The following is a 27,279-nucleotide window of genomic DNA, read 5'->3' as shown; positions in this document are numbered from 1 at the left end:
TTGTAAGCCTTTTTAAAATTCTAGCGCAAAGACATTTAATTAGAGTTGCATAGAAATATCCAGGGGATGAAGGCAGGCAACATTGTGAGGGTGGGTGAGGAAAAAGGGATGGGTTTGATGGAGCCATGTCCCTTCATTTGTATCTCAGAACTGATCTGAGGAATGGCAAGTGGGGTTGCTGTGCTAAAACAAAGTGTGCTCCGTGTATAACATGTCGTTTTCCTTCTAGTTGACGATGGCGCTCCTAGAAAGGATGTTGTATTCCTGCTGGATGGCTCTGATTACACTAGGAATGCATTCCCAGCTATGAAGGACTTTGTTCAGAGGGTAGTGGAGAAGCTAAATGTGATGGAGAACAGAGATCGAGTGTCTGTGGTCCAATACAGCAGAGACCCAGAGGCCCTTTTCTATCTGAATACATACACAGGAAAGGAAGACACTCTTGACGCTGTGAGAGCTCTGAGGCACAAAGGAGGCAGGCCCCTCAACACCGGGGCCGCTCTCCAGTATGTGAGAGACAGGGCCTTCTCTCCTTCCTCTGGTAGCAGACGGCAAGAAGGCGTCCCACAGATACTGATGTTACTGACTGGTGGGAGGTCTTCTGACAATGTGGACACAGGAGCTTCTAGTCTTAGGGAGGTCGGAGTAAAAGCCTACTCTATTGGAAGCAAATCCTCAGACAGTAGAGAATTGCAGAGGATTTCATACCACCCTAATTATACCATGTCAGTGTCTGACTTTAGAGACCTTCCCAGATTTGAAGAGCAAATTCTCTCTGTTATTAGCGATGTAACAGAGATGACCACTTCTCCCACACCATCTATATTAGGTAAGATAACTTCAAGTGTCTTTTTTCTATACTTCTTTTCATGTCAAACTTCAGTTTACCATTGGCCATTTAAATGATAAGCATTGAAGAGGCTTGGTAAATGTTAACAATGGAAAAGTTTTATAAGCCTTGTATATTAACATGTTGATGAATTTTCAAGGGAATATTCATGTGAATTCCATCCTCAACCATCATTTCGAAAGGGTAGTAGTGTTAATGACTTACTTATAAGCCTACAAGCTTCACTGGTATCACTCTGTAGAGGCTATTTGGTGGGATTGTCAGGAGTACACTTTCAATGTGTACCTTGCCTATACAGTCACTTGCAATAAAAATGTTTGCTAAAGGAATTCATGCAAGGAGTATGTTCAATTTCCAGGTAGGTATGTTGAAGCAAGGTAGTTGCAGTGAAGTGCACAGAACAACATTCCTTGAAATACTTTTCAGAGTAATATCTTTCTTCAACTGTCCAAACAAGCGTTTGTTTGTGTGATTGTTGTTTGCTGTTTGGGTGTAATAATCACCATGTTCACAAACTCAAGGCAACCAGGAAATTGTTTCATACAATGGTTAGGTTTGATACTTTTTTATGAAGTAATCATGATTTTTTTTGCTTCTCTTACAACATGGTATGGTTATACATTTCATGAAGACCTTTCATTGCTTCTTTTTATCTTTAGACTTAAAGTTTAAAGATGCTTGAGTTTCACACTAAGATGTATGCAATGTGCTTGGTTGTAATACGTACATCCCATATTATGCTCTTCCCAGTGCAATCTCCCATGAGTCGACGAGATGTTGTCTTTCTCATTGATGGCTCTGACGGGAGTCGCCTTGCATTCCCAGCCATTCGAGATTTTGTTCGCAGAGTCACAGAAAATCTCAATGTTGCTGAAAACAGAGACAGGGTTGCTGTTATCCAGTTTAGCAGTGACGCTTTTGTCCACTCCTTACTAAATTCCTACTTGACCATGGGTGGTATCATCAAGAAGATACGAGGCATGAGACATAAGGGAGGAGATCCTCGCAACACCGGAGCAGCTCTCCAGTTTGTAAGAGAAAACGTCTTTACTGCCTCTCGTGGAAGCAGACAACAAGAAGGTGTCCCACAGATTCTTATCTTGCTGACTGGAGGACCATCCAGTGACAGTGTCACACAACCTGCTATGACTTTGCAACAAAATGGAGTTGTAAGTTTAGGCATAGGAACAGATGTCAGCTCCATTTCCATGATCCCTAAGGATTCAAGTAATATCTTTGCCATCAATGACTTTGGGGATCTTCCAGACACATTACAGAATGTCATTTCTACATTAAATCAATTCTCTATCAAAGTGTATGGTAAGTATACACCTGATAACCATTTCCATAATTTTGTTCAACATGGTGGAAAGTCTTTTGATCATTAATATCTGGTATTCAGTTCATCAAGTCACTGCATTTCTTCCTATGGAAGCGTAGCCTTTCTATCCTACTGTCTGTTTTGAACTACATCTTGTCATGCAAGCTCAAGTTTAATTAAGTATCACGATGGAGTAAGTATACAGTGGTAAAACATATGCTGAAGTTGAATACAATCAGGATCATTTGACATTTCACATTTTTCCTTGATTCTCCTTGAAACATAAACTAGCATGTGGTTATGTGAAACAACTATCAAAGTTCTTGCAGAAAATAGCAGAATACTAGCTAATAATGCTATTCGGAGCAGATATTTACAGAATTATTCGTGACATGTAAATTAATTTATTGGAAAACTGCTAAACATAGATAACTTTTGTTGGTGCTATTGTCATGCTGCTTATAACACTACCATGAGTATTATCAGGCAGCCAAACCATATTTCCCGCTATCTGGGACAATAAAGTTAATAACAAAGTCTTAGTCTTCCAATTTTAATGGTAATTGATGCACTTGGTCATACAGTACATTTAATCATAAGCCCAAGAGTAAAGTCAGAAGGCCTGATTTAACAAGCATCTCACAACCACTATAAATATACTGTAATTACACTTTCCGATGGAGGAGGAATTCGGTAAATTGGTATTGGGTTTCCAACAACTGTATTTCATCTATCCTGTGGTCAAAGACAAAGATTTATGAAAAAGCACCCTGACTATACGATAGACTCATCTGTCTGTAAAATACAACATGTTGCAACTAGCAGAGTGCAGTCACCTCAATGTGTCTTATGTGTATTATATTAAACAGAGTAGAATTAGATCTAAAAATAAGAACTCTTAAATTTGTAGTAAGTGTTCGGGTCTCATTTTGCTACAAATATTTTATGACTAAGGTGCATCATCCACCAATTTCCAGTTCATATTTACCTCCAGCAAGGAGGTTATGCGATCGGGTCAGTTCATTTATTTATTTATTTGTCCGTCTGTCTGTGGACAAGATTTCTCAGAAACTACTGGGCGGATCTTTTTCACAAGAGAAATTTTCACAAGAGGTGGATCTTGGTCCTGGGACATCCCCATTAAAATTTCAGGATGATCCGGATCTGGATAGATAGATAGATCTTGCTTTACTATCAACGTCAACCCTTGCTGGAGGTCAGAAATCTCGGATTGCTCTTGTTACACCATAAAATGTCTTGTGTCTGTTGGTATGTGTGCCCACAACATGTCTAAACACCTGTCAATGGACCTTGCATTGAAGTCTAGTGATTCTCACAATCATGTCTAAATTGCATGGTACATTTTAAAATTCCTTCCAAATGAATGGCATGCTATACACCATCCATTTATATATTTCACACAGCTTCGTACAGTGTTCAGTGAACTGTTTTATTCAGACAGTGGCAATATCCCTCGTACACATTTTTTAAAAAAAAGATCACCATCTGGTAGTGGGGTACTAAGTGTATGTGTATGAGTTTATCAGGAAAGTGGCCTTAATGTCCACTTATGTTCTCTTAGGACTATAATAAGCTCCTCTCTTTACTTTTAGCTTGTGTTAAGAAATGGTACCTTCACAGGTACTATCTAACAAAAACATGAATTATTTCAAAAGCAAAAACTATGTACAATCTCATAATCCATGAGTACATTGTACTTGGTAATAGCAAACGTGAGTGATAACGTAAAAAAGTGTGTTTGTTTTCTCAAACCTCTTTGCCCAGTATAATTTTATAGTGACAAGTTTCTCATTTGGATGTGATGCTTTGTTTTGTTTTCAGCTGAATCCCAGGGTCCTAAGAAGGATGTCGTTTTCCTCATCGATGGCTCAGATGGAGTTGGCCGGGAGTTTCCTATCATCTTGGAATTCGTGCAGAAGGTGGTGGAAAACCTCAACATTGGTGAAAACAAGATCCGCGTGGGCGTGGTGCAGTATGGTGACATTCCCAGTGCTGATATTAACCTCAATTCCCACACAACCAAGGAAGGAGTGTTGAATGCAATCAAGGGACTGAGACAGCGTGGTGGCAGACAGCGCAACCTGGGCAGAGCAGTTGAGTTTGTCAGTCGTGATGTTCTGGCCAGACAAGCTGGAGGCCGACGGGAAGACGGCGTTCCACAGTTCCTGATTGTTGTGTCGGGAGGAAGGTCCACAGATGATGTGCAGACAGCAGCAACGGCCATCAAAAGGTCAGGGGTTCTGACCTTCAGCATCGGAACCAGAGAGGTTAATCCCAGAGAGCTTCAGGTCATGTCCTACATTCCCAGTTACGCATACCCTGTGGATGACTTCCCCGGCCTCTACACTGTCCAAGGAACTCTGGTAACCACTCTAACCGAACTGTCCGATGAAGAAATAGCACGGATTCGTCCTGTTTTCCCTGACTTTCAAGGTAATTGATGTTCTGTACTCAGTACACAGTAATGAAGTAAATCACACACTTCAGGCCAAAACTGCATGCTACATAATGAAGTAATTGCTCTTGTTACACTTCTTGCATGCTTACCCGATGGAATAACATCAGCCATTAATTAATTCTGTGCTTGAATGTGGTAAAGTACGAGACAACTGAGAATCAGTCATGACCTAAAGTTGTCATTAGAATATTTGTGAATTTATTGATGAAGACAAGAGTCATTGTCAAATACCACCTTAGATTTGGCATTTTCAGAGTGCTCTAAAGGGAATCTTATTTTCCATGGTCATGCCCTAAATGCATATCAATGTTGTCCTGCAGATCCTGTAATACCAACAATTCCAGGAGACAAGAGAGATGTCGTTTTCCTTGTTGATGGAGGAAATGCCGTCCCTAACATTCGTGACATGATATTGAGGGTCGTGGATAAGCTGGATGTTGGCCTGGACAATGTCCGTGTGTCTGTTGTGCAATACAGCGATGACACCAAGCTAGAGTTCCTTCTCAATGAACATTCTACCAAAGATGAGGTGAAGGCTGCTGTGCAGCGAATGCGCAACAAGGGCGGAAACCGACTCAACACGGGACATGCTCTCGACTGGGTTACAAAGAACATCTACCAAAGATCAGCTGGCAGTCGTGTTGAAGAGGGTGTACCCCAGTTCCTGGTTTTGGTTACAGGCGGCAAGTCCACAGATGATGTATCTGGTCCTGCTAACCAGCTGAAGCGCAACAATGTGGCACCATTGGCTGTCGGAGCCAAGAATGCTGACCTAGAGGAGTTGAAACTCATTGCTTTGAAGCCAGAGCTGACATACACTGTGCGTGACTTTAGACAGCTGCCAACAGTGGAGCAGCAGCTCCTGTCCTCTGTGAAGACCATGACGACTCAGGACATCACAAGTGTGACAACTACCATAGAAACCACAACTACCACAGGTATGATATTTCCCATGATACTGGCTCAAATGTAGTGTAGATCGATTATTATTAGATGGACTGAATTAAAGTATTATTGGTGACTACAATGGAAAACAATTAAAAACTTAAAAAATAGTTTTTTAGGTTGTAAAAAGTTGGACCAACCTGAAAAAATTCAGTTCCATGTACCCAATTCAAACAGTATCTGACTATTTAAGATATTAAGTCAGGCAATTAGGAATGAACCGAGTTGACTGACTCAGTCCTTTGAAACGTTTGTAAAGCCTCTAATTTCATGATAAGTTAACTCCAATATACATCATAAAGTTGAATAAAGATGTAACAAAAACAATTTTCTCATATATTTTTCAGAGGTGCTCGACCTTGGAAGAAAGGATATCATCTTTCTCGTTGATGGATCAGACAGCGCTGGCACCGGTGGACTTGCCCATATACGCGACTTCATTTTGAAAGTGGTCCAGCAGCTAGACCTGCATCCTGATCGAGTGAGGGTTGCGTTAGTTCAGTATGCAGATAGAGCCAAAACCGAATTCTCCCTTAACACCCACTCCAACAAGGAATCGATCGTCTCAGCTGTCAAGAGGCTTCGTCAAATCGGTGGTCGTGGAGGAGACTTGGCTTCCGCCATCGACTATGTCATGAGGAACGAAATGAAGGCTTCTGCAGGGTTCCGGCCTGCTGTGGCCTCTCAGCACCTTGTGGTTCTGACAGGTGGAAGATCAACCACAGATGTGTCCAGTAAAGGCGCCATCCTAAAGGGGGCAGGGGTGAACTGCATTGGCGTTGGTGCTGGTGCAGCTGATACAAGACAACTTGCCCAGATTGCCACTTCCGCTGATGATGTCCTTAGAGTGCCGGCCTTCCCTAACCTTCCTAATATCGACCAGCAGCTCATCGCAAGGATTAAAGGGGGCATAGTAGAAGAACCACCAACCATTATTGAAGAGCCTAGTAAGTGATATGAAAAATACACATTGCATAATTATTTTTCTGCTTCAGTTGTCTGACACTTTTGTGCTATTTAATTTGTTTCTTAGCTGAAGGACTACCCCAGGTCAGGGCAGCTGACATCGTGTTTTTGGTGGATGGATCCATCAACCTGGGCAAGGACAACTTCAGAGAGGTCATGGAATTCCTTGTGAACCTCATTGATGCCTTCTACAATGAAAAAGACAGCTTGCAGATTGGTCTGGCCCAGTTTGCTGCTGACGTGACTGATGTATTCTACCTGAATTCATACCAAAACAAGGATGACATCATTAACGCACTTAACCAGGCAGAATACAAGGGTGGTAACCGCATTAACACGGGAGCAGCCATCCGTCATGTACAGCAGAGCCATTTTGTGAAGGATAAAGGCAGTCGGAAGGATATGGGCATCCCACAGATTCTGATGATCATTACGGGCGGCAAATCAGCAGACGATGGCAAGTCAGCATCCCTTGGGATAAAGGCCACTGGAGTCCGTGTCTATGCCATTGGTGTGGGTGACCTTCAAGAGGAGCTTGCCGGTCTGGCGAGTGAGGCAGCTACAGTGGCACGAGCAAGCACCTACGTGGAGCTCTCAGAACTGAACGAGCAGATCCTGGTGACATTGGATGATGACCTGAAAGGCATTAAACTGTGCACTGGGGTGCAAGAAACCACAAGATGTAAGATATAAAATTAAGTCACTGCATGATGCTGGGTAAACATAGTTTCACATTGCATAACTTTCCACCAAATATAAAAGTCCGTTCTAACCCTGTGTTAACTCTTCCATCCACTAGCTTGCAGCCTAGATGTCCTGTTGGGATTTGATGTGTCCTCGCAGAACATATTTACCTCCCAGAGAACCCTGGAGACAAAGATGTCTGCCATCCTTCAGAGAATCACGAAACTTCAAGCCATCAGCTGCACTTCCGGCCAGGCTCCTACCATCCGAGTGGGCATGATGGCCTTGGACTCAGCCTCTGAGCCGGTGCATCTGGAGTTCACCGACAACTACTTGGAACTTCTGGAAGCCTTCAAGAACCTGCGCAGCCGGGGACCATTTATCCTCAATGGAAAGACCATCGATACCTACACTGCTAGGTTCAAAACTGAGCCTGCGGCATCTGTGAAGGTAAGCCTGTTGCCTTTTTCTACATTATGAACATACCTCTAAATTAGTTTATTGTCTGATATACTGTACGTTTATTTACATAAGTATTGTCATACTACCCATAAGCATCAGTCAAAACAATGTGTTTTCCTTTTCAAAGGTTGTGATTCACCTGACAGACGGTCTGGATGCTCAGTATGCTCAGATGAAGGCAAGGGTTGAGAACCTGAGGCTTTCCGGTGAGATAAAACCCTGCTTTCTCCCCCATGTGAAGTAGCACCACATGATAAACTGTAGCATTTAAAATGAGGAAAAGGTGCATTTACCCAAACTCACATCAACATTTATCTTCCCGTTTGAATGCCAAGGATTTTAGATATCTTGTCTTGCAACACAAGATATCTTGTGATGCAACACTTTGTTTTATAAAAAAAAGTGAGCGGATAAGAAAACAAGGCACACACCGATTGTAAAGTTGCTGTTTTTATAATCGAATGACTGCTGTTTTTCCAGGTGTGAACAGTTTCATCTTGGTGGGTCTGGAGAGGGTGCCACAATTTGAAGAGGCAGTGCTTTTGGAATATGGCCGTGGGTTCAGATACACTCGCCCACTGCGTGTTAACCTGATGGATCTGGACTATGAGATCCTGGAGGAGTTGGTAAGTTTCATCTGTTGTATGTATTTTATGTTTGTACAGTTTCAGTATTCAGTAGTCAGTATGTTGTGTAAACAGCAATTCCATGCAAATTGAAACTGTGGCACACACTGGAGTGCTAAATGCTATTCATACCAGCATCGGTAAGGACAGTGCCTCTCTTCTCACCTTCAGTTTGTCATGTTTCTTCTTTCTTAGGACAACATTCTTGAGAGAGAGTGCTGCTCAGTACCCTGCAAATGCACTGGTCAAAGGGGAGACCGAGGTGCCGTTGGACAATCAGGACTAAAGGTTACTAAACTATGTGTTGGGTCAGGGGTTTGATGTGTGATGCACAAAGTCACAAACCTATGTAAGGCAGGTTATATACTTTCCAATGCCAATCTGGCATGAAATAGGTGAAATTAATGACATTCAGTTAAGTGAGTTCATTCAGTTTTTTCTTTTCATTCCCAGTAGTTGAAGTTACCTACTGACAGTCCAACTCTGAACAAATATTATATATATTTATAATCAATTTATAGATACATTTCCAGTGTTACCTATGCTCTCTGTCATTTTTAGATGAAGGAGAGTTGTATTTCTTTGGCTTCCTAATGCATGACTGTGTATGTTATAGGGTGAACCAGGAGCACAGGGATACAGAGGACATCCAGGAGATGAAGGTGGTCCGGTGAGTCCCTCATTATGGAAAAATGCTTTGACTTTCATGATCCTACAATAGTACAGGATTTCATTCACTGCAGAAATGAATATTTCACTTGTGTGTTTGTCTTTTTACTTCATTCATTTGCTGTTCCTGCTGACTGTGTTTCAGGGTGAGAGGGGTCCTCCAGGGGTCAATGGAACCCATGGGTTCCAAGGCTGTCCTGGACCAAGAGGTGTCAAGGTAGGCTGATATGACCTTCTATTTGGATGACTAAACATGAATGCATGTACAAAATGTAAATGAATACACATACAAAATCCACACAATTATTGGAATACAACCAATATTGTGTTATAGTGTATAGATAACTTTGAGGGGTTACATGTGTGAATAAGTGTAAAATATTGAAATTTCTAAGCATTCATTCTTGTCTCTTTAAGGGTTCTCGAGGATACTCAGGAGAGAAGGTACGTGTGTTCATGCTGAGCTGCTTTGTTTATTGTTGTGTTAAGAAGAGACTATCAACTTGAGTAGTTGCTAATGCACTAGTCCTCTCCAAACAGGGGGAGTTCGGAGACATTGGCTTGGATGGAATTAACGGGGAGGAGGTAAGATGTCATACTTTGTATTCATAATTCATATAGCTCTCGGGCTAAATAAAACCACACAGTAAAGAGGGATTCCAAGTCCCTCTTTTGTAGTAATATCAGACACTTGATTATTGTTCTATTTAACAGTATAACATGTGTATCCAAATTGTGACTATTGTGCAAAGAACATTTGGTCTTCATTTTAATAATACCGCTTTCAGGGTACTAGTGGAGTGGGAGGCCCACCAGGAGAACGTGGTAACCCAGGGGGACTGGTAAGTGGCTGCATCATTAACAGACATTCTCAGAAGAAGATGGGACAAACGATTGGTTGTTGCTTTTATTTTTGTTGTTAACTTGACCTAATGTGTGAGTAAACACTGAATGCTCCTGTGTCCAGGGAGCTAAAGGTACTAAAGGACAGGCTGGAGACATAGGACAAGCTGGCATCCCAGGAGATCCTGTGAGTACTGGCTACTACTAACGACTAACTAACCTCATTGCTGTTATTACCATCTCAACTTTTGTATCTATCTATGATAGATAGTGTCCGGTTCTTTCTACAACACCGGCAGGCTGACCAATACAACAGCTGGTCAAAGAAATGAAAACGTTGTATAATTATTGTGGACGTTAAATCAAGGAATCCTTGGTTGCTAATTTGAGCTTTGTTTGATTGTGGGGGGGGGGGGGGGGGGGGGGGACATATTCAACATAATAATTGTAAATAATTAATAATAATAATTTTACATTCATGTATGCTTCTTTAGGGAACCACAGGGAAGGACAATACCGTGAGAGGACCTAAGGGAGATACAGGAGATGCTGGTCCTGCTGTACGCTGTTTTTATTTGACCTTATTCAATAAGATGTCCGAATTTTTTTTTTTAGATTCTATATCTTTTGAAACTTCAGAAATAATGAAATAGTCCTGAACATGTATGGTTGTCATCTTAAAATGATTTTCAACTGAACGCTCAATTTATATCCATTAGGGAGCAGCAGGAGAGGATGGCAAACCAGGAACTGCAGGAGAACCAGGAAGGAGGGTATGAGTCTATATTCTAATCTATATGCTTTTAGAATACTGTCATATACAGTACTGTACAAAAGTTTTAGGCAGGTGTGAAAAAATGCTATGAACTAAGAATGCTTTGAAAAATGTAAACAATAAATGTTTATTTTTTATCCATTTACATGGTAAGACTGAGCACAGCAACAAGACACAACGTAGTTATACTGCATCAGCAGGGTCTCTCCCAGACAAAGATTTCAAAGCAGACAGGGGTTTCAAAATGTGCAGTTCAAGCTCTTTTGAAGAAGACATTGAGGATCGTAGACGCAGTGGTCAGCCAAGGAAACTTAATGCAGCTGATGAAAAACCCATCAAGCTTATTTACCTTCGAAATCGGAAGATTTCAAGCAGTGGCATCAGCTCAGAACTGCCAGAAACCAGTGGTACCCAGGTACAGACATTTACTGTCCGGGGAAGTCTGGCCAGAAGTGGTCTTCATGGAAGAGTTGCAGCCAAAAAGCTCTACCCCGACAAGGAAACAAGGCCAAGTGACTGAACTACGCACGAAAACATAGAAACTGGGGTGCAGAAACATGGCAGAAGGTGCTCTGGACTGATGAGTCAAAATTAGAAATATTTGGCTGTAGAAGAAGACAGTTTGTTCGCCGAAGGGCTGGAGAGAGGTACAATAATGAGAGTCTGCAGGCAACAGTGAAGCATGGTAGAGGTTCCTTTCCAGTTTGGGGCTGCATTTCTGCAAGTGGAGTTGGAAATTTGGTCAGGATGAATGGAGTCTTCAATGCTGAGAAATACAGGCAGATACTAATCCATCATGCAATACCATCAGGGAGGCGTATGATTGGCACCAAATGTATTCTGCAGCAGGAACATAACCCCAAACATACAGCCAATGTCATTAACAACTATCTTCAGCTTAAAGAAGAACAGAAAGTCCTGCAAGTGATGGTATGACCCCCACAGAGCCCTGATCTCTACATCATCGAGTCTGTCTGGGTTTACATGAAGAGACAGAAGAATTTTAGGAAGCCTACATCCACAGAAGATCTGTGGTTAGTTCTCCAAGATGTTTGGAAAAATTTACCAGCCGAGTTCCTTCAAAAACTGTGCGCAAGTGTATCTGGAAAATGTATGCTATTTTGAAGGCAAAGGGTGGTCACACCAAATGTTGATTTAATTTAGAATTTTCTTCTGTTCCTTCACTGCATTTCGTTAATTTATGAAGAATTGATGAAAATAAACTGTTAACACTTCCATTTTTGAAAGCATTCTTAGTTTACAGCATTTTTTCACACCTGCCTAAAACTTTTGCACAGTACTGTATATTCTAATACGTACGTATATGTGTTTTTAGCTCACATTCTATTTTCCTTCCTATTGTCAGTAGTTAAAGCCAGATCAAGATGCTGATGTGATGAACCCTTATCATTCAGTCTTTATCACAGTATTCTTCTTAGTTATTGATCATTTAGAGAGGTATGTTCTTGGTAATGATATTGTAATGAAATTATGGTGCAACCATACTTTACATTGAAGTTTATAAATTGGTCACTACATCTTCGCAATCATATTAAGTCCGCAAGATGAAGGATTTAATTCAACAGGATGCTTAGTTGAAAATTTATTTTTGGGCTTTTTGCCTTTAATCAGATAGGACAGTGAAGGTTTGGACAGAGAATGAGATGGGGACAAGAGGTGTGGAATGGGTTTCGGAAATGACCGCTGTTCGAATTCGAACCTGTGTCCACGTACAGTGCTACCCCTGAAAACTCAAAACTCACCAGTGTTCCAAAAAACATGACAGCCTAACAATGTTTTTATTTGTATTGGGGTCCAATACCAACCAAACCCATGACCTTAGAGTAGGTAGCATCCTTCTGAGTAAAGGATCTGGGCTTTATATTCTTTAAATCAACATCTGTTGAGCTGTCAGAGCTCCTCACACTCTTGATATGATATATATGTGGCAAATATAATTTGCAGCCAAGTGGCACTCAGATTTCATTTGTTGAGAGTCCAGATGTTTCATTCTAGGTGATACCAGAGAATATAATTATGTTTTGCTTTGTTGAGCATAAACCTTAGACCAGTTGCTTTGTCTTCTCCACGTGAGAATTTGACCTGTCCCCTCTTACTTACTTAATTTAAAGGGAGTAGAATTGCATCGTATTACCTAAGGTATTCTAAACCACTAACAACTTAAACACTTAACATAATCTATGAATATCAAACAAAGATATTCAATTAATTCTACCCTCATTAAAATGTCTCAAGTGTTGAGAGACATTAAAAAATGAACAATTTAAACATGATGTAGATTGGCATCACTTTTGTATTGCTGTCAAAGATGACATCTGTATTTTGTATTGCTAACAGGGCGCCAATGGAAGAAGAGGGCCACCTGGACAATCTGTAAGTGAGAAGTTTACAGCTTGCACCTTGCAATCATAAACAGTGATAGTTAAAACAAGATTCCTTAATTCATAAAAGAAACATCCCATAAGTAAAATACTGCCGAGGGCTGAATTATTTGAGTCATTTGAACAACGAAAGAAGACAAAAATGAAAATAATTCTCGGACAAAAACTGACGGGGGAAAACCAGCAGACTTACTATTAATGCTGGTGCTGTACACACGAGCAAATACGTACATTTGTATCTGTGTTCTGAAATTACCCTGGTAATACATTATACAACATGGCTGCATCACTGAGCTTTGTTTTAAAGGGTGCTCCTGGAAAACCTGGAGTAGATGGGCTGGCAGGAGAGCCTGGGATTGCAGGATCAAGAGTAAGCTATATGTCTAAGCTATAAGTCTTATAAGTCATAAATATGTGTGATATACCCAAGTGCTGGTAAAACTGTAAGCATAAGATGTAATTTTTCTTTGCATGTTTAATCCTATGGTTGCTTGGTGTTCATGTCTTATTGAATATATGTATTAGTTTATAAACAAATACATAAGACAAACAATTGATCAATATCACTAAAAAACAATAAATGGGGTCTATTTGTTTGACTGGTTTTTACTTTAATTTAAAGGGACCTTTCGGACCTATTGGAGTACCAGGGCCAATCGGTGAGGCTGGAAATCCTGGACCAAGGGTAAGAGGAGAAATTTAAGCCTCTCTCATTCTCATTGTCACATTTGCCATAGCACTTATGTTGAGCAATGAGCGTAAATGTTCCAGAGGAGGCAGATAAAACAAATCAGTTTCTTTAGAAAAAAAAAAAACACTTAAAATGTTATGCAGTTGGTAGGAGCTTTCACTGAAGATTTAATTGAGGGTTGCTAATAAAGGGTCTGACAAAATGGTGACTACGTTAGTTAGTTTATGTTATCCTGGTATTCACTGAGTCAGTTCTTACTCATTTTCTTCTATATCCTGCCTTACCACTAAATATCCAACTTCCATGAAAATGAGACAACAAATGGGCAGTTTAAAATTCGTATGGCCTATTGTTTATTGATGACGTCTTCCATGTTTTTCCCTTTTTAGCTCAATCTGTAAATTATAATATGAAACAGTTGATTTGGAAAGTGGTTTGACTAAGAGTTTAAAAAACGTGATCAGAACAAAAATCTAGTTGAAAGAAAAATGAAAAAATATGTCCTTTGCATGTGTACAAATGTTAATTTAGAACATACATGTTGATCAGATGGGTGCTGGTTGAACAATTGCCTTTGGTTCTTGGTGGAGAGAACAGGCATCTTTTTAGAGTTGTTTGCAATGTTTTTCCTAAACGAAATCAGATGCAAATAAATAGATTTAAACCATGTGTCTCTCAGTGAACGAATGTTTAAGACAAAATGGTTGACAGTAGCTTTTAGCAACAGAAGATTCAGTGCTCTCCAGTGTTGGTGGTCCCTACAGCACAATTCACAGAGCATTCACAACAAATTACTTTATAGTGGGGGAATTGCACAAGTGTCACATTAAAGAGGTTGGACTCATTAGCCTCCCCTTTAACTATCCACCATACTGCTGTCTTCTTGTAGGGTCCTGGAGGACTTCCTGGATCAGCTGGAGAGAAAGGCAGAAGAGGAGCTGTGGGTCGTAAGGTGCCTGGAGTTAAAACCTCATAGCCTCTTAACATGTCTTTAAGGGACTATTGTCACAGCAGTCTCTTACACGTTTGCACCTCATATGATCATGTCAGCCAGTCATGTCATGATCATGTCTTTAAGGGACTATTGTCACAGCAGTCTCTTACACGTTTGCACCACATATGATCATGTCAGCCAGTCATGTCATGATTATGTCAAGAAGACATCACAAGCTGTTTAATAACTAACTATTATAAAGCAGTCTAATGCTTTGACATAGCAATGCATTTGACATGGAACAGTTATCCCACATGAGGAGGTAGAATCATCCTATTTGTTTTTCTGTCTGTCTCTGTGTCTGTCTGCCTACCCCTCTGTCTGACTATCTTTCTCTCTATTTCCATCAACAGGGTGAGCCTGGAGATCCAGGACCTAAGGGGGTTGTAGGACCCTTGGGACCACGAGGAGAGCCTGTAAGTCATATGTCAGGATTCAAAACTCTATAGACCAGCTGACACGATAGAATAGCACAGAAAAAACTACATTGTGGTTGGCATGTTATATTTTAGGATAAAAAGAGGAGTGGGGAGGACACCGATATTTTGCATTTGTTACAAGTTACATTTCAAATAATTCCACACTGTATTGGAGGATAGGACGTCAATGATTTTATCAGCTCAGTTATTTTTGTACCTCTAGCTGATTTTGATTTTGGAGCCTGTGACCATGACGACTGTTACAAGCTGCCCTCTTTCTCTGTCAAACACACTAGAGTCCAAATGAAAAATTGACCATTAAAGTAATTTACTCTCAATTACTGACCACTTAGACTGTGCAGAATGTATTAAACAATCGTTGTTGCCATGACAGCATATGGTATCTCTCTGCACTTGGCTGACTAACATGACAAGACTATCCAAACATGGCTCTACACATTCTGATAACAATATGTGCATGATGAAGCCATAAAGGAACTCTTGACTTAGTCATAGTAAATTCATAGTTTTAACTTTGTGGCTGTCCTATTTCTTGATATTGGCTCTGCGTGTAAATGACTGCTGGTCTTATTATGCTGGTGTGTGGTATTTACCATCTGCGCCACAAAGTGATTTTTAAATAATTAACGTCTACATGAAAGGAAAATGTGGAAGCTTTTATGCACTCGCACTCTGTTTGTCATCCCAACAAACATACAGTGACACATCAGCTATTTTAGCCAGTTGTGTACTTCTATGTTTGGTGAAGTCATACGGTTGTGTATATTAGTGCACAGTTTCACCCTCTTCCTCGTGTTTGCGCTGTCAGTAAGAGCTTCCTTAGCACCATGTTTATTTTCTCCTTTGGCCTGGCGCTCATAGTTCATTTTCACATGGTGTCAGAAATCACTGACCTCACTCCGCTCTGTCATCACTGAGGATTATCTGCCTTAACCTCCCATCTCTGATGGTAATAGTGAGGCTCTGTTGTTTGTTAACGGGTCGTGAGGGATGTTTTCTTTTCAGCCATATGTTCTAATGGGTGAAAGGTGTTGTCCATATGTAGAACTGGGAACGTGGTGACCCTAAGATAGTGCCAGCGTCTGTAAAGCTCTGGAATTTTTCCTCCTGCACTTCCTGCTGTGACTCGCTCAAGGACCAAAACAGATTGAACATTTTATTAATTAAATTATTTCCTGTTGTGTTCATTTTTTCCTTCTACCGGACAACTTTCCTTACACTTAAACTTGCCTCTGTCTTGCAAACTGCATCTGTCTAGTCTATTAAAATGTTCCATATGTGCGTACCCAAAAGTATGCCTACATATTGGTGTATTTCAGTTGTGTTTAAGAGGACGACCCTCTTTTCTTGCAGTAGACTCACCTAGATCCATATACACTAGACACTGGCCATAGTAGATTTATGGCAAGTTTTTAAGATGACATACAAAACCCCTTTTAATATTGCTGTCAAATGATGAAGAGAGAGAGAGATTAATTATAGTAGTGTGGAGCAAATGGATAACTTGAATGCCAACTTTAATGTCTTGACTTGAAAATAGTGTTTGATCAGCAGAACAGCCAGCACATAGTTTCGTACCACACATAGTTTCTTACCACCCATAGTGTCGTACCACTCATAGTGTCGTACCACTCATGGTGTCGTGCCACTCATGGTGTCGTACCTCTCATGGTGTCGTACCACTCATACTGTGCCAACAAGATCATGCCTCCACTACCCAGGGAGCGCACATACTGATGTAGACATGTACTGTATATCTGTACCATACTGGAAGTCACTTTGGGGAAAGCTAAGTGACACACTTTGTGTTCATTCTTTGACCTAGGGTGAGGATGGTCGTGATGGTTTTGGCGTTTCTGGACCTAAAGGAAGAAGGGTAAACCTTTTCTCAATTTGCATATTATTCACAGAAATAGTTCTGTCAATAAAGTTCCTTTAAACAGGAAAAGTTTAATTTTAAAATGAGGAAATTAAAGGTGGTTGCATTGCCTCCTTAGGGTGATGAAGGCTTCCCTGGATTCCCCGGACCAAAGGTAAGTGTGACAAGGTTCTGCTTAACTTTGACATGGATTCTCATTGCTGTTCTTTTGTATACTATTCAATTCAGTTTTATTTATATAGCGCCAAAACAATCTTATTGGCTCAAGGCGCTTTACAGAACCCATTCAGAGTATACTGAAGTATATACCGAAGCATACTGCCATACTATTTACTATGTCATCTTTCTTCTTCTTAATAATTCACAAACAATCTGTCATAGAAGTCCACCTTGCTCCTTTCCCTTAGCAGTATGGCCTCTAGCAGTATGGCAGTGATTTGTTCAAATGCACATGGCTTTAGAACGAACCATATAGTGTATGTGTATAAAACTATTACTGAGTACGAGAATCAGGCCTGATGTTTTCTGACCTTTAACCTTTTGATGCCCATAAGGGAGCTGCCGGTGGTCCTGGAACTAATGGGGGACCAGGACCCAGAGGAAACCGCGGACAGCGGGTAAGACCCTTTAATGTGTCACTTTTTTCCATGTATGGATATGTGCTATTTTTTGCAGAATAGTGAGCTACAATGCGACTCATCCATTTGGTCTCTTTCAGGGTGTTTCAGGGGATGTTGGTGGAGTTGGTCAGAAAGGAGAGCTTGGCTACCCTGGACCTTATGTAAGAGCCCATTTGTGTTCTGGAGTCCTGTTTACACCTGAAATTGTAATATTAATGTTTGACCATGTATTGTCTTCTTAACCCCATACCCCCCCCCTGTGAGCAAAGAACATGTCATTTTGCACATTCTAAAAACATCCTCATGAATAATAGGCAGGGTTGGGAAGTAATGAGTTACATGTAACAGTTGTGTAATTGATTTACAAAACAGATCAATAGAATTGTAATCAGTTAAAGCTACTGATAAAACCTCTTTTAATACATTGTTTTAATAAACAGTTTAATTACAGTACAGGTGATTACTAAGGGGTTATGTCTGAATGTATTCTTTTAGCTTTAAACCTTTTATGTAGAATATAACATCCATTCTGTTGCTTTGCATCTTTTTGCCATGTAGACAGGCTCCATTCATTTGGCAGTATGTGCTTACATTTTTTAGGGTTGTTTTTTTTGTTTCTCTTTGCACCGCATCTCGTCTTTGGTGAAGTTATTAAAAAAAGTAACATTGCTTATTACTTTTACTTATTTTAAAAGGCTAGAACTAGTAATCTGTAACCTATAACATTGAAAAAGTAAACCTCCCAACTGATAGTAGGATTCTAAGCCACTAGATTATGTAACAGGGAACTGAGCTCATCTGTTTCCACTAATCTGAAAGCAATGTTTGTGTCCATACAGGGCCAAAAAGGACCTCGAGGACAGAGTGTGGTGGTATGGTTGCTTTTGGTCACACTGTCTGTTGTATTTATTACATACTATTTGCTGGTTATTCTCAAAATGCTTCATCTCACGCAAATGGAGCGCTCTTTTCATTTGTTTTTGTTTTATTCTGTATTCAGCAATGTGACCTGGTCAAAAAGATTCGTGACAACTGTCGTAAGTATAATACATTATGCATGTTGATATTATTGTGAAATGTACAATATGAATTCAAATACCAGCTTTGACTGCTGATTGATATCTTTCTATGAGTGGCTCTTAATCTTTCCTATAATAATAAAATAATAATGCATATCCTGAATTCTCATTTTCAGCTTGTTGCTATGGTAAGTGTACAGTTCACATCAGAACATGACACAGAATAGAAATTCACAGTAACATTTTGTTGCTATTTACAATGATACCATGACACCACCCTTTCCCTCCTTGCCAGGTGCCCAAGAGTGCCCTCTCTACCCCACCGAGATGGCCTTCGCCTTGGACGCGTCTGAAGGCGTAGCGAGGCCGTTCTTCAACAACATGCGCAACACCATCACCCAACTGGTGAGCAACATCACCATCGCCCAGGGCAAATGTCCCCGCGGCGCGCGCGTGGCCCTGGCCCTTTACAACAACGAAGTGACCACGGAGGTGCGCTTCGCCGACGCCATGAAGAAGAAGGGCCTGCTGGAGGTTGTGGAGGGTCTGCAGCCACAAACCACACGCAAGAAGCGCAGCCTGGCCACCGCCATGAACTTCCTTGCCCAGAACACCTTCAAGCGCGTGCGCAGCGGCTTCCTGGTCCGCAAGGTGGCCGTGTTTTTCGTGGGCGGCCCAGTCAATGTCACGTCGGCCTTCGGCGCTGCCGCGCTCCGTCTGAACGATGCGGGCATTGCCACAGTCTTCCTCCTGAACCGTGACGATCGCGCGCTCACCAGAGCACTACGGGTAAAGCCTATGCCAATAGGGTAGACACACACTCTGGTATCACCCTGTAATCAATTACCGTAGTCTGTACTTGGAGTAACGGCACCATGTCTTACAAATTAACTCGCAATTTACTGTATAAGATGATGTATGTGTTTTCAAAACAATTGACAAAGGGGAAAATGCTGCCAGTTTAGAGTGTCACTTGTTGCTAGTGTTTTTTGTGTGAAACGATCTGACAGGCATAAATCAGATTTCGTTTTACTTTTGTTTTCTGCCAAAAGTCTAATGTAACTGCTTCTGCTGTAAATAAGAGGGAATCAAAGCAGCCCTTGAAATGTGTCGTATTGTTTTAATCAGTCACTTCACAATATCATGTGTTCATGTTTGATCTCCTGTCCTCTTTTACCCTCCTAGGTCAATAACACAGCCTTGGCTCAGGTGATTGTCCTTCCCGCTCCTGGCTCTGCTGAATACGACTCAGTCATTAGCAAGATCATGAGCTGCCACATCTGCTATGGTAAGACTGCTATGCAGTGGAACTCACGGCTAAATCTCAATGGACTCTTGCCATGATTCCTTTGTTTTGTGAAAATGTGTAACAAATTGGGCTCAGAGTTTAAATTTGATAGAACACAATAACAATGTTATGCCTAATGAACCTCAAGCTGTTGATACTTGGCAATGCATTATTAATGTGTGAGAATGGTAGTTTCTCAGTGTTTTTCAGTGGCTGGTGCAATGTAGGTTACATAAATGTTATGTGAATAAATTATTATTATTATTATTATTTTTTCAGATTTCTGTGCTCCAGATAGCGTGTGCGACTACACACCACCCAGCAGCTCCAGAGACAAGAGGTCCTTCAAGTCGGACCTGGACATTGACATGGCCTTTGTGATGGACAGCTCAGAAAGCACATGGCCGTCTGTCTTCACTGAAATGAAGTATTACGTGGCCCACATGGTGGACCACCTGAAGATCTCCACAGAACCAGCCAACTCTGCCCACCACGCCCGTGTGGCCGTGGTCCAGCACAGCCCCTATGAGTACCTCCACAACCACACTGGGCTGCCCGTCCACGTGTCCTTTGGCCTGACCGAGCACACCTCGGCAGCCGCCATCCGTAACTTCCTGCTGGAGAAGACGCCACAGCTGGAGGGCGGTCGCGACCTGGCGATGGCGCTGGAGGGCACGGTAGAGCATGTGTTTGAGAAGGTTCCACACGCACGCAACCTGCGAGTGATGGTGCTGATGGTGACGGGCTCGGTGGAGGCGCAGGAGGAGAGGCTAGTGAGGGCTGCCACGGAGGTCAAGTGCAAGGGCTACTTCCTGGTGGTGCTGGGCGTCGGCGAGCGGCTGAGTGCCGGGGACGCCCGTGTCCTGACCCGCGTGGCCAGCGAGCCGGCCGACATATTCTTCAAGAGGGTGAACAAAGACGCTGGCTTCTACGAAGATTATATTCAGAACTTTGGCCGCTTGCTGCCCAAATATCTAAGCCGTGAGTTATGTCCGGTCACTATTCCTTCATTGTTGATTTCAATTGCACAACATCTTGCTTCCATGTGGCCTCACCTCGTTTGTTTTGTTTTTCCTCTGCTTTCAGCAGTTTCACATTAGTTTCACATTGTCACACCACAGCAGATAGTTTGATAAGACAGTACACGCTCTCCAGCTGTCAGTTTATTGGATTGTAATTTGTTCCCAGATATACTCCACTTCACAAAGTTCCATAAACAGACGTGTTTCCCACGTATTTCTTCGCCTTGTCACTGCTTTCTGTTTCACAGAATCCCGCTCACTTTGTGGCTCCAGCCAAGACTAGAATATAAGACTATACTGCTTTCTCTCTACTTCAAGTGTTGGCCAGCTTTTCTGCCTGGAAAATTGTTGTGTTATAAGGTTGATCTTATGTGTTAGTTATGTGTGTCTGTCTTCATTGCAGTTGATAATGCCTACTACATGTCACCTGAGGTAGCCAAAAACTGCAAGTGGGTCCAGAATGACCAGCCCCACAAAATGCCAGAAACAGTGAACAACATGCATGAGTAAGTACATTGTATCTTGATTCATTTGGGAAAAAACATACACATTGTATTACAAAACAGCAAACAGTACAAAACAGTACAAGTAAAAAAACAGAGAGAAAAGATAGAGAGTTAAGATATTCCATGGTGCACTTTGGGACCACATTTTGTGTGGTGTAGTTGAATGTAGTAATTCATATTTTTGGCATGCACTTTATTAGCAAGATACATCTTACCGGGGACAATAGTCATCTTGAAACATGAAATATTATGTGCATATTTTCTTCTTTTTAAAGGAAGCGTCATACTCACCATGAACAGCAGGCAGGCCATGAGAAACACCCCAAAAGTAAGTTTGTTACAGTTATCTCATAGACTAGAGCTCAGGTGCTTGTGGTGCTCCGCAATCTGCATACTTAATGTAGTTTTCACCCACGTTTGTTACAAATGATCATGCCTGTGTGTGTGTGTGTGTGGGGGGGGGTGGGGGGGGGGAGTTGTGCATGTGGGTGTGTGTGTGTGTCTCATTCTTGTTTATACTTACAGACCTCCATCCAGGGGAGTTGCACGTGTCTGACGTCACTTCCCACAGCCTGAGTCTTCACTGGGCCAGTGCCCCACAGCCCGACGGTGCTTACTTTGAGGTGAACGTGGTGCGGCTGCAGGATCATACCCCAGTACTGCGAAAGAACATCACCCAAGCCCACATCAACCTCCAGAACCTGGAGCCTGCTCAGACGTACCACGTGGCCATCACGGCTCGGTCCACTAAGGGAGAAGTCTTAGGAATATTCAAGGGCATCTTCACAACCAGTGAGTATCAGGAAGCAGCGTTGCTTTTTCTCATGCCCATTCACCATATTAGTCCTTCAGCAGGTACCGCCACAACCGTGTGTTTAGAATGATGCAGAATAAACGTTCGAAAGAATAGCTGGGTCCTTTGAGTGTCAAACTCGCGTGCTAAAGGGTTAATGAGTTTGAAATAGCCGTGCATACCTATCTAATCCTCAGATGATTTCATTTTAAAAATGTGTTTCCTGCTGGCTAGTTTCTGATGGTTCTGTCTCCATTTTTACAGAAGGGGTAAAGCCAAAGATTACAGCAGGGGTTCACTTAACGGGTGTTGCTTCCACCGCCCCTTTAAGCAAACCACAAGTTGGTAAGATGTATTTTTTTTATGTAATATATAACATACATTATATATTTATAATATTATAGCATGTTCACCTGCATGTTGATGTCAGTGAAGTTTAATGTGACTGATGATGTCAGGGAGGGAAGTTTGCTTTTCAGCACTAGAAACTGGATATGCTGCCACATTTTTAAAATAACTTTTTTTCCTGCACGGCTGAAAAGCTCAATTATTGGTGGCTTGTTTCCAAGCTTCCCTTGGCCTTTGCTGAAATCTTAGAGGAGGTGATGTCTATGCAAGTATTATTGGGGATTAACACACATACAGAAACGCGCCCAGGCACATGCACACACATGCACACACACACACACACATGCACACACACACACACACACACACACACACACACACACACACACACACACACACACACACACACACACACACACACAAATCTGGCTTGGCTGCATACAAAGGATTAGTTAATGGATATAAATTTTACTTCAGTACTGTTACTCATTCTGCTGAATATGTCACAGAAATGGGATTCAAACTCTGGATTTGATCATGCTATGCTGATCAGAGACCCTTATATACTATCTCTGAGGATAAAGTTGCCATTCTCAAGTAGAAAGATTTATGTTGCTAAGTTGCTGAGAAATAAAGCCTGGCCCAGTTTATCATCCTTTTCTGTGCACTTAGTGGGAGTAAGTAGTAAGGGGTCACACTTTATTGACTTGGATGTCAGACAAAGAAAGAAAACGGCCTAACACAAAACACCCGGACCACTGTAGTTCCAAAACAGACTTGGTAATACAGTACAAAAGTGAAGAGGCTTTTGGAGGAGCAGCAGTGTGTTCTTTTACACAGGAACACCCCAACACCCCAGTTGTCTTGTAAGACAGTCCTGTTTCATTCGGCACAGTGCTCCATAGAAAAGAGCAGGTAGCACCAGAGATACACTAGTGAGAATCGTGACTAGTGCACACATGACACTGCTCTCTATCACACACGCCTTAATCTGTATAAATCTTAACACCACACACTGCTGTTCAAGTCTGTCATGCAGACCACTGTACGGTTCCGTTTCACCCCGGAGTGACCCTGAGAGAGAGGACTGTGTGGTTGTTTGTCAGAAAAAATGGGATCTGTCACACTGTATGCAGCTGTGCTGGCTGAGGTTTGGGATTTAGCAGCCATCTATATGCAAGCTGATTGGGATGAGAGCACGGTAAAAGTAAACATTTCAAACTGTGTTTCCATTTCACTGGAAGCACCCGAGATAGACACCACTCCGCACTGGAGAAATTCATAAAAGGTTTGAAAGTAAAGCATTAAGTAAAGAGTCAGAGTTTGCGTGTTCCTTTGTGTTGTCAGGCTGAAGTGAAGTATCAGTACCTACTAGAGCAGTCCGTTGACAGAATTGGTGACGTTTTAACAAAGTGTCCCTTTCTGTTTGATCTTATAGAGTCTGAGGTACACTCAGAGTCATCCCAATCCAAGAGTGGCCCTGTGCCTGGTAAGTCCTCACTGTCTATTCTTTCATATACAATTACAATCCATAAGTTACAGGCTTCTGGTATAGCGGTAATTCAGTTTGTTCCTTTAGGGAAAAAAGAGGCAATTGGGGAAGAAATAGGCAGATGCATGGTCATAGTAATTATCTAAACTTCCTCATGTTTATGTAATGTGTCAGACTGTTTTAGTTGCATGAAAGCAGCCTCTATGGGCATGGCTGTGTTTGACTTAAAGCCAGCCATCCGTTATAACACCAACCCAAAATGAAAAGATTACGCTCAATGGAAAACACAGAGTAACGGTTATGTTTAGTTTGAACTGTATTTGATTTGTGAACAAAGACCCCTTTATGATCCTCTGAAAACCATTAAAATCTTGAATGAAAAACCTCTGGCACAGAAAATTACCCTCTGTAACTGGTAGAAGCTTGCATATATGTTTATAATAGGTTGATGAAAGGAGCTATTCTTTGAGAAATTGGCAGTGATGAGGGGGGAAAGGGGGCATGTGTGTCCCTCATGTGGCTGAACATGGGTCAGAGTTATGATGTCGACTGCGGATTTATGGGATGTGCATCATTTAGATATGCATCACTGTCTGCATGCAAAACTTGATTATGGGTAAAATCCATTAAAATGACATGTTACATGCCGGGTTGGACGGTGTGTGTGTGTGTGTGTGTGTGTGTGTGTGTGTGTGTGTGTGTGTGTGTGTGTGTGTGTGTGTGTGTGTGTGTGTGTGTGTGTGTGTGTGTGTGTTCTAAGTCTAGTGGTGTCTCTGATGCCTCCTTCATGTTCTCTCACCATACTAGTGGACATCTGTCAGCTGCCTAAAGAGGAGGGCACCTGTGTGAAGTTTGTGCTGAAGTGGTACTTCGATTCCCTCAGCAAGAGCTGTACTCGCTTCTGGTACGGAGGCTGCGCTGGTAACCTGAATCGCTTCGAGAACAAAGAGGAGTGTGAGAAGACGTGTGGGAAAGCAGGTACGGTACACACGCTCTTCAACTAGTGTTCATGTGAGTCAACACGTAGACTGGTAGAGCAAGTTGCTAACAACAACGAGATCATGGGTTTGACTCCTTGGAGGCACACATAGGGTACTAAAGACAAGGTATCTGTACTGTAAGTCACTTTGGGTAAAAGTGTCTGCTAAGTTAATGCATCTAAATGTAATCTATGCAGATAAGGCTCCAGTCTTTCATGCGTAGCATAGGTGTCTTTGCTCTCTCACTGTGAAAACATCAGTGTTCGTATTGACTGTTGATTGCTTTTCTTCTCATTTAGGTAATACAGCAGATTACAGATTAGATATAAAAGAGCAGGTTACAGATTTTAAGTGATTTAACAGAGCTCTTACAGCCTAGGAAGGCAGCTGTTTCTGCTTGTATTCCTTGGATTTGAGCCAATGACGGCCTTGCTCTCAAGGAATTAAAACCTGAGCAACAAGGATATTGTGTGGTAAAATGTTAATCAATTAGTAAAAAAATTACCTATTTTGTAATACCAAAGGATATATTGCTGAATTGGCTGTTCATGTGTTCAAAACTTGCATCACGTCGTTCTTCAGAGTAAAGCAGTATGTTTCAGTTATAGCAACAACATACATGTATATTGTACAAACTGTCAGCCCTATTATGAAATTATTGAATTGGAAAAATGATTTTTTCTTGGTATGAGGATATTATGTAGTCTATTATATACAGTAGCCTAAAAATAACTGTTCTTTCCCCTTTTCAGCACCAGCCAGTTCAAGGGTCATTGCAGCAGTAAGAACCTAGGGGGAACATTCAGCTCTCAACCTCAACCGACAGCAGAGGAGAAGGACGTGACACCAAGACGCTGTGCCAAAGTGAAGGTGCATGCACTGGATTCTGATAAAGGATACAATCCATAGAAATCTTGAAGTAATATTTGTTTTGAAGTTCTATTATGGTGTTTTTAGTTGTTATTGTTTTCAGTGCCATATTGTAATGTTCCAGGACAAGAACAACACATCTTTTTTTTTAAAATGATTGTTTCATTTGTAAGTTTTTTATTTTTTTTTAAATGAAATTAAAAACAAGATATTTACCTTATATGAATATCTTGGTCTAAGAGTAACAGGACATTTTGCACAGTTCTAAAGATGTCACCGCTCTCTATTCACTTCACAGTAAACAAAGCTTGCTGGCATCAGTATCTGTTGAGAGTGAGGAATGTCAAACACAAATGATCCTCTCAAAGGACAGTGTATTCATAGCAAGCAAAATAGTCACTTACGCCACCACAGTTGTATCTCTTTTCGATTGTTGTTTTTGTATATCAAAGCTACAGTTTCACCTCTTGTTGACAAAAGGAATTGTTTTTGTATAACAGAAAAAAATGCACCTCTTGGGCCAGTGGCTCGAACATAAAAGTCAGGTCTCAAATTTTGAAATGTATGAAATGCCCCTCCGCTGTTTTTTTGGTGCTAGTTTTCCATTTCACTGTGCATTTTCTTGGGGAAAGGGGGAAAAAATGAAATAAATTAGACTTTATACAAAACCAAACAGTCTTCCAGTATCTTTATTGTTGTTGTGTGTTGAGTTTCTCTCTGAGTTTCTCTGTGAGAAAAGGAAGAAGAAAGGGAAGTTGTGGTATATTTTTAGTTATCTTTCAGTGGTCTTTCAAACCCCCCAAAAAAGAAAAGAATTAATGGGAAAATAAAAATCCTACAAGGAGTAGCTGCAGCTGTTAGAGCTATGACTCACTCCGCGAGGAATGTCCAAGAAAGACGTCTGCCCACTCGGCCTGGAGTTTATTACCCAGAGAACGAGAGGAAAGGGGAGTGAAAGTGAGAAGAGGGGAGTGAGAAAGGGAAAGAAACTGGAGTGGATAGAATGAATTAGGAGTATGGATTGAATGTATTTATGGGAAAATGAATGAGATTGAGGTTGACATCAGTTAAATTCAGTCTGCTTGGATGAGTGTTGCTAGCTGTATTTTTCGGGTTGTGATTCAGTGGACTGTGGCTGCAAGACGACATTTTTTCTTTAAAGGTAGAGTAAGCAATGTTAGACAAACAAAGATAGATTTTGAAGTCTACAACCAAAAAAATCCCAACCCGTTGCTTCAGGCCTCCCTCCAAAGCCACTCTTCCAAAACACATGAACACAATTGGCCTGACTACTGCTGGAGGACGAGCCCACAAG

At 41.4% G+C, this 27,279-nt stretch overlaps 2 protein-coding genes across 2 annotated transcripts in view; both read left to right on the top strand.

Moving 5' to 3' along the window:
* Positions 1 to 3,045, top strand: part of LOC308365526 (uncharacterized protein) — a gene marked incomplete at both ends in the record, with an annotated part of 56,116 nt that extends 53,071 nt beyond the window's left edge. The window contains 3 exons of the mRNA XM_080838993.1: positions 230 to 829; positions 1,601 to 2,170; positions 3,041 to 3,045. Of these exons, the coding sequence (XP_080695119.1) occupies positions 230 to 829; positions 1,601 to 2,170; positions 3,041 to 3,045 (1,175 nt within the window). The remainder of the gene's footprint in view (positions 1 to 229; positions 830 to 1,600; positions 2,171 to 3,040) is intronic.
* LOC308365896 (collagen alpha-3(VI) chain-like) overlaps positions 1 to 26,630 on the top strand; it is a 94,313-nt gene extending 67,683 nt beyond the window's left edge. Inside the window, exons 7-44 of the mRNA XM_080839514.1 lie at positions 4,014 to 4,625; positions 4,971 to 5,588; positions 5,943 to 6,542; positions 6,629 to 7,243; positions 7,361 to 7,695; positions 7,835 to 7,913; positions 8,188 to 8,333; positions 8,529 to 8,621; positions 8,950 to 9,003; positions 9,148 to 9,219; positions 9,420 to 9,446; positions 9,543 to 9,587; positions 9,791 to 9,844; positions 9,970 to 10,032; positions 10,340 to 10,405; positions 10,565 to 10,618; positions 12,979 to 13,014; positions 13,330 to 13,392; positions 13,645 to 13,707; positions 14,603 to 14,665; positions 15,061 to 15,123; positions 16,973 to 17,023; positions 17,145 to 17,180; positions 17,581 to 17,643; positions 17,745 to 17,807; positions 18,486 to 18,518; positions 18,647 to 18,683; positions 18,842 to 18,853; positions 18,961 to 19,454; positions 19,851 to 19,953; positions 20,233 to 20,934; positions 21,379 to 21,481; positions 21,757 to 21,809; positions 22,007 to 22,273; positions 22,539 to 22,619; positions 24,061 to 24,111; positions 24,922 to 25,092; positions 25,847 to 26,630. Of these exons, the coding sequence (XP_080695640.1) occupies positions 4,014 to 4,625; positions 4,971 to 5,588; positions 5,943 to 6,542; positions 6,629 to 7,243; positions 7,361 to 7,695; positions 7,835 to 7,913; positions 8,188 to 8,333; positions 8,529 to 8,621; positions 8,950 to 9,003; positions 9,148 to 9,219; positions 9,420 to 9,446; positions 9,543 to 9,587; positions 9,791 to 9,844; positions 9,970 to 10,032; positions 10,340 to 10,405; positions 10,565 to 10,618; positions 12,979 to 13,014; positions 13,330 to 13,392; positions 13,645 to 13,707; positions 14,603 to 14,665; positions 15,061 to 15,123; positions 16,973 to 17,023; positions 17,145 to 17,180; positions 17,581 to 17,643; positions 17,745 to 17,807; positions 18,486 to 18,518; positions 18,647 to 18,683; positions 18,842 to 18,853; positions 18,961 to 19,454; positions 19,851 to 19,953; positions 20,233 to 20,934; positions 21,379 to 21,481; positions 21,757 to 21,809; positions 22,007 to 22,273; positions 22,539 to 22,619; positions 24,061 to 24,111; positions 24,922 to 25,092; positions 25,847 to 25,887 (6,182 nt within the window). The 3' untranslated portion in view covers positions 25,888 to 26,630. The remainder of the gene's footprint in view (positions 1 to 4,013; positions 4,626 to 4,970; positions 5,589 to 5,942; positions 6,543 to 6,628; positions 7,244 to 7,360; positions 7,696 to 7,834; positions 7,914 to 8,187; positions 8,334 to 8,528; positions 8,622 to 8,949; positions 9,004 to 9,147; positions 9,220 to 9,419; positions 9,447 to 9,542; positions 9,588 to 9,790; positions 9,845 to 9,969; positions 10,033 to 10,339; positions 10,406 to 10,564; positions 10,619 to 12,978; positions 13,015 to 13,329; positions 13,393 to 13,644; positions 13,708 to 14,602; positions 14,666 to 15,060; positions 15,124 to 16,972; positions 17,024 to 17,144; positions 17,181 to 17,580; positions 17,644 to 17,744; positions 17,808 to 18,485; positions 18,519 to 18,646; positions 18,684 to 18,841; positions 18,854 to 18,960; positions 19,455 to 19,850; positions 19,954 to 20,232; positions 20,935 to 21,378; positions 21,482 to 21,756; positions 21,810 to 22,006; positions 22,274 to 22,538; positions 22,620 to 24,060; positions 24,112 to 24,921; positions 25,093 to 25,846) is intronic.
* The last annotated feature ends 649 nt before the right edge of the window (positions 26,631 to 27,279 follow it).

This window comes from Sprattus sprattus, assembly GCF_963457725.1.
Source record: "Sprattus sprattus genome assembly, chromosome: 5".
NCBI lineage: Eukaryota > Metazoa > Chordata > Actinopteri > Clupeiformes > Clupeidae > Sprattus > Sprattus sprattus.
This window is presented reverse-complemented; position numbering and strand designations above follow the sequence as displayed.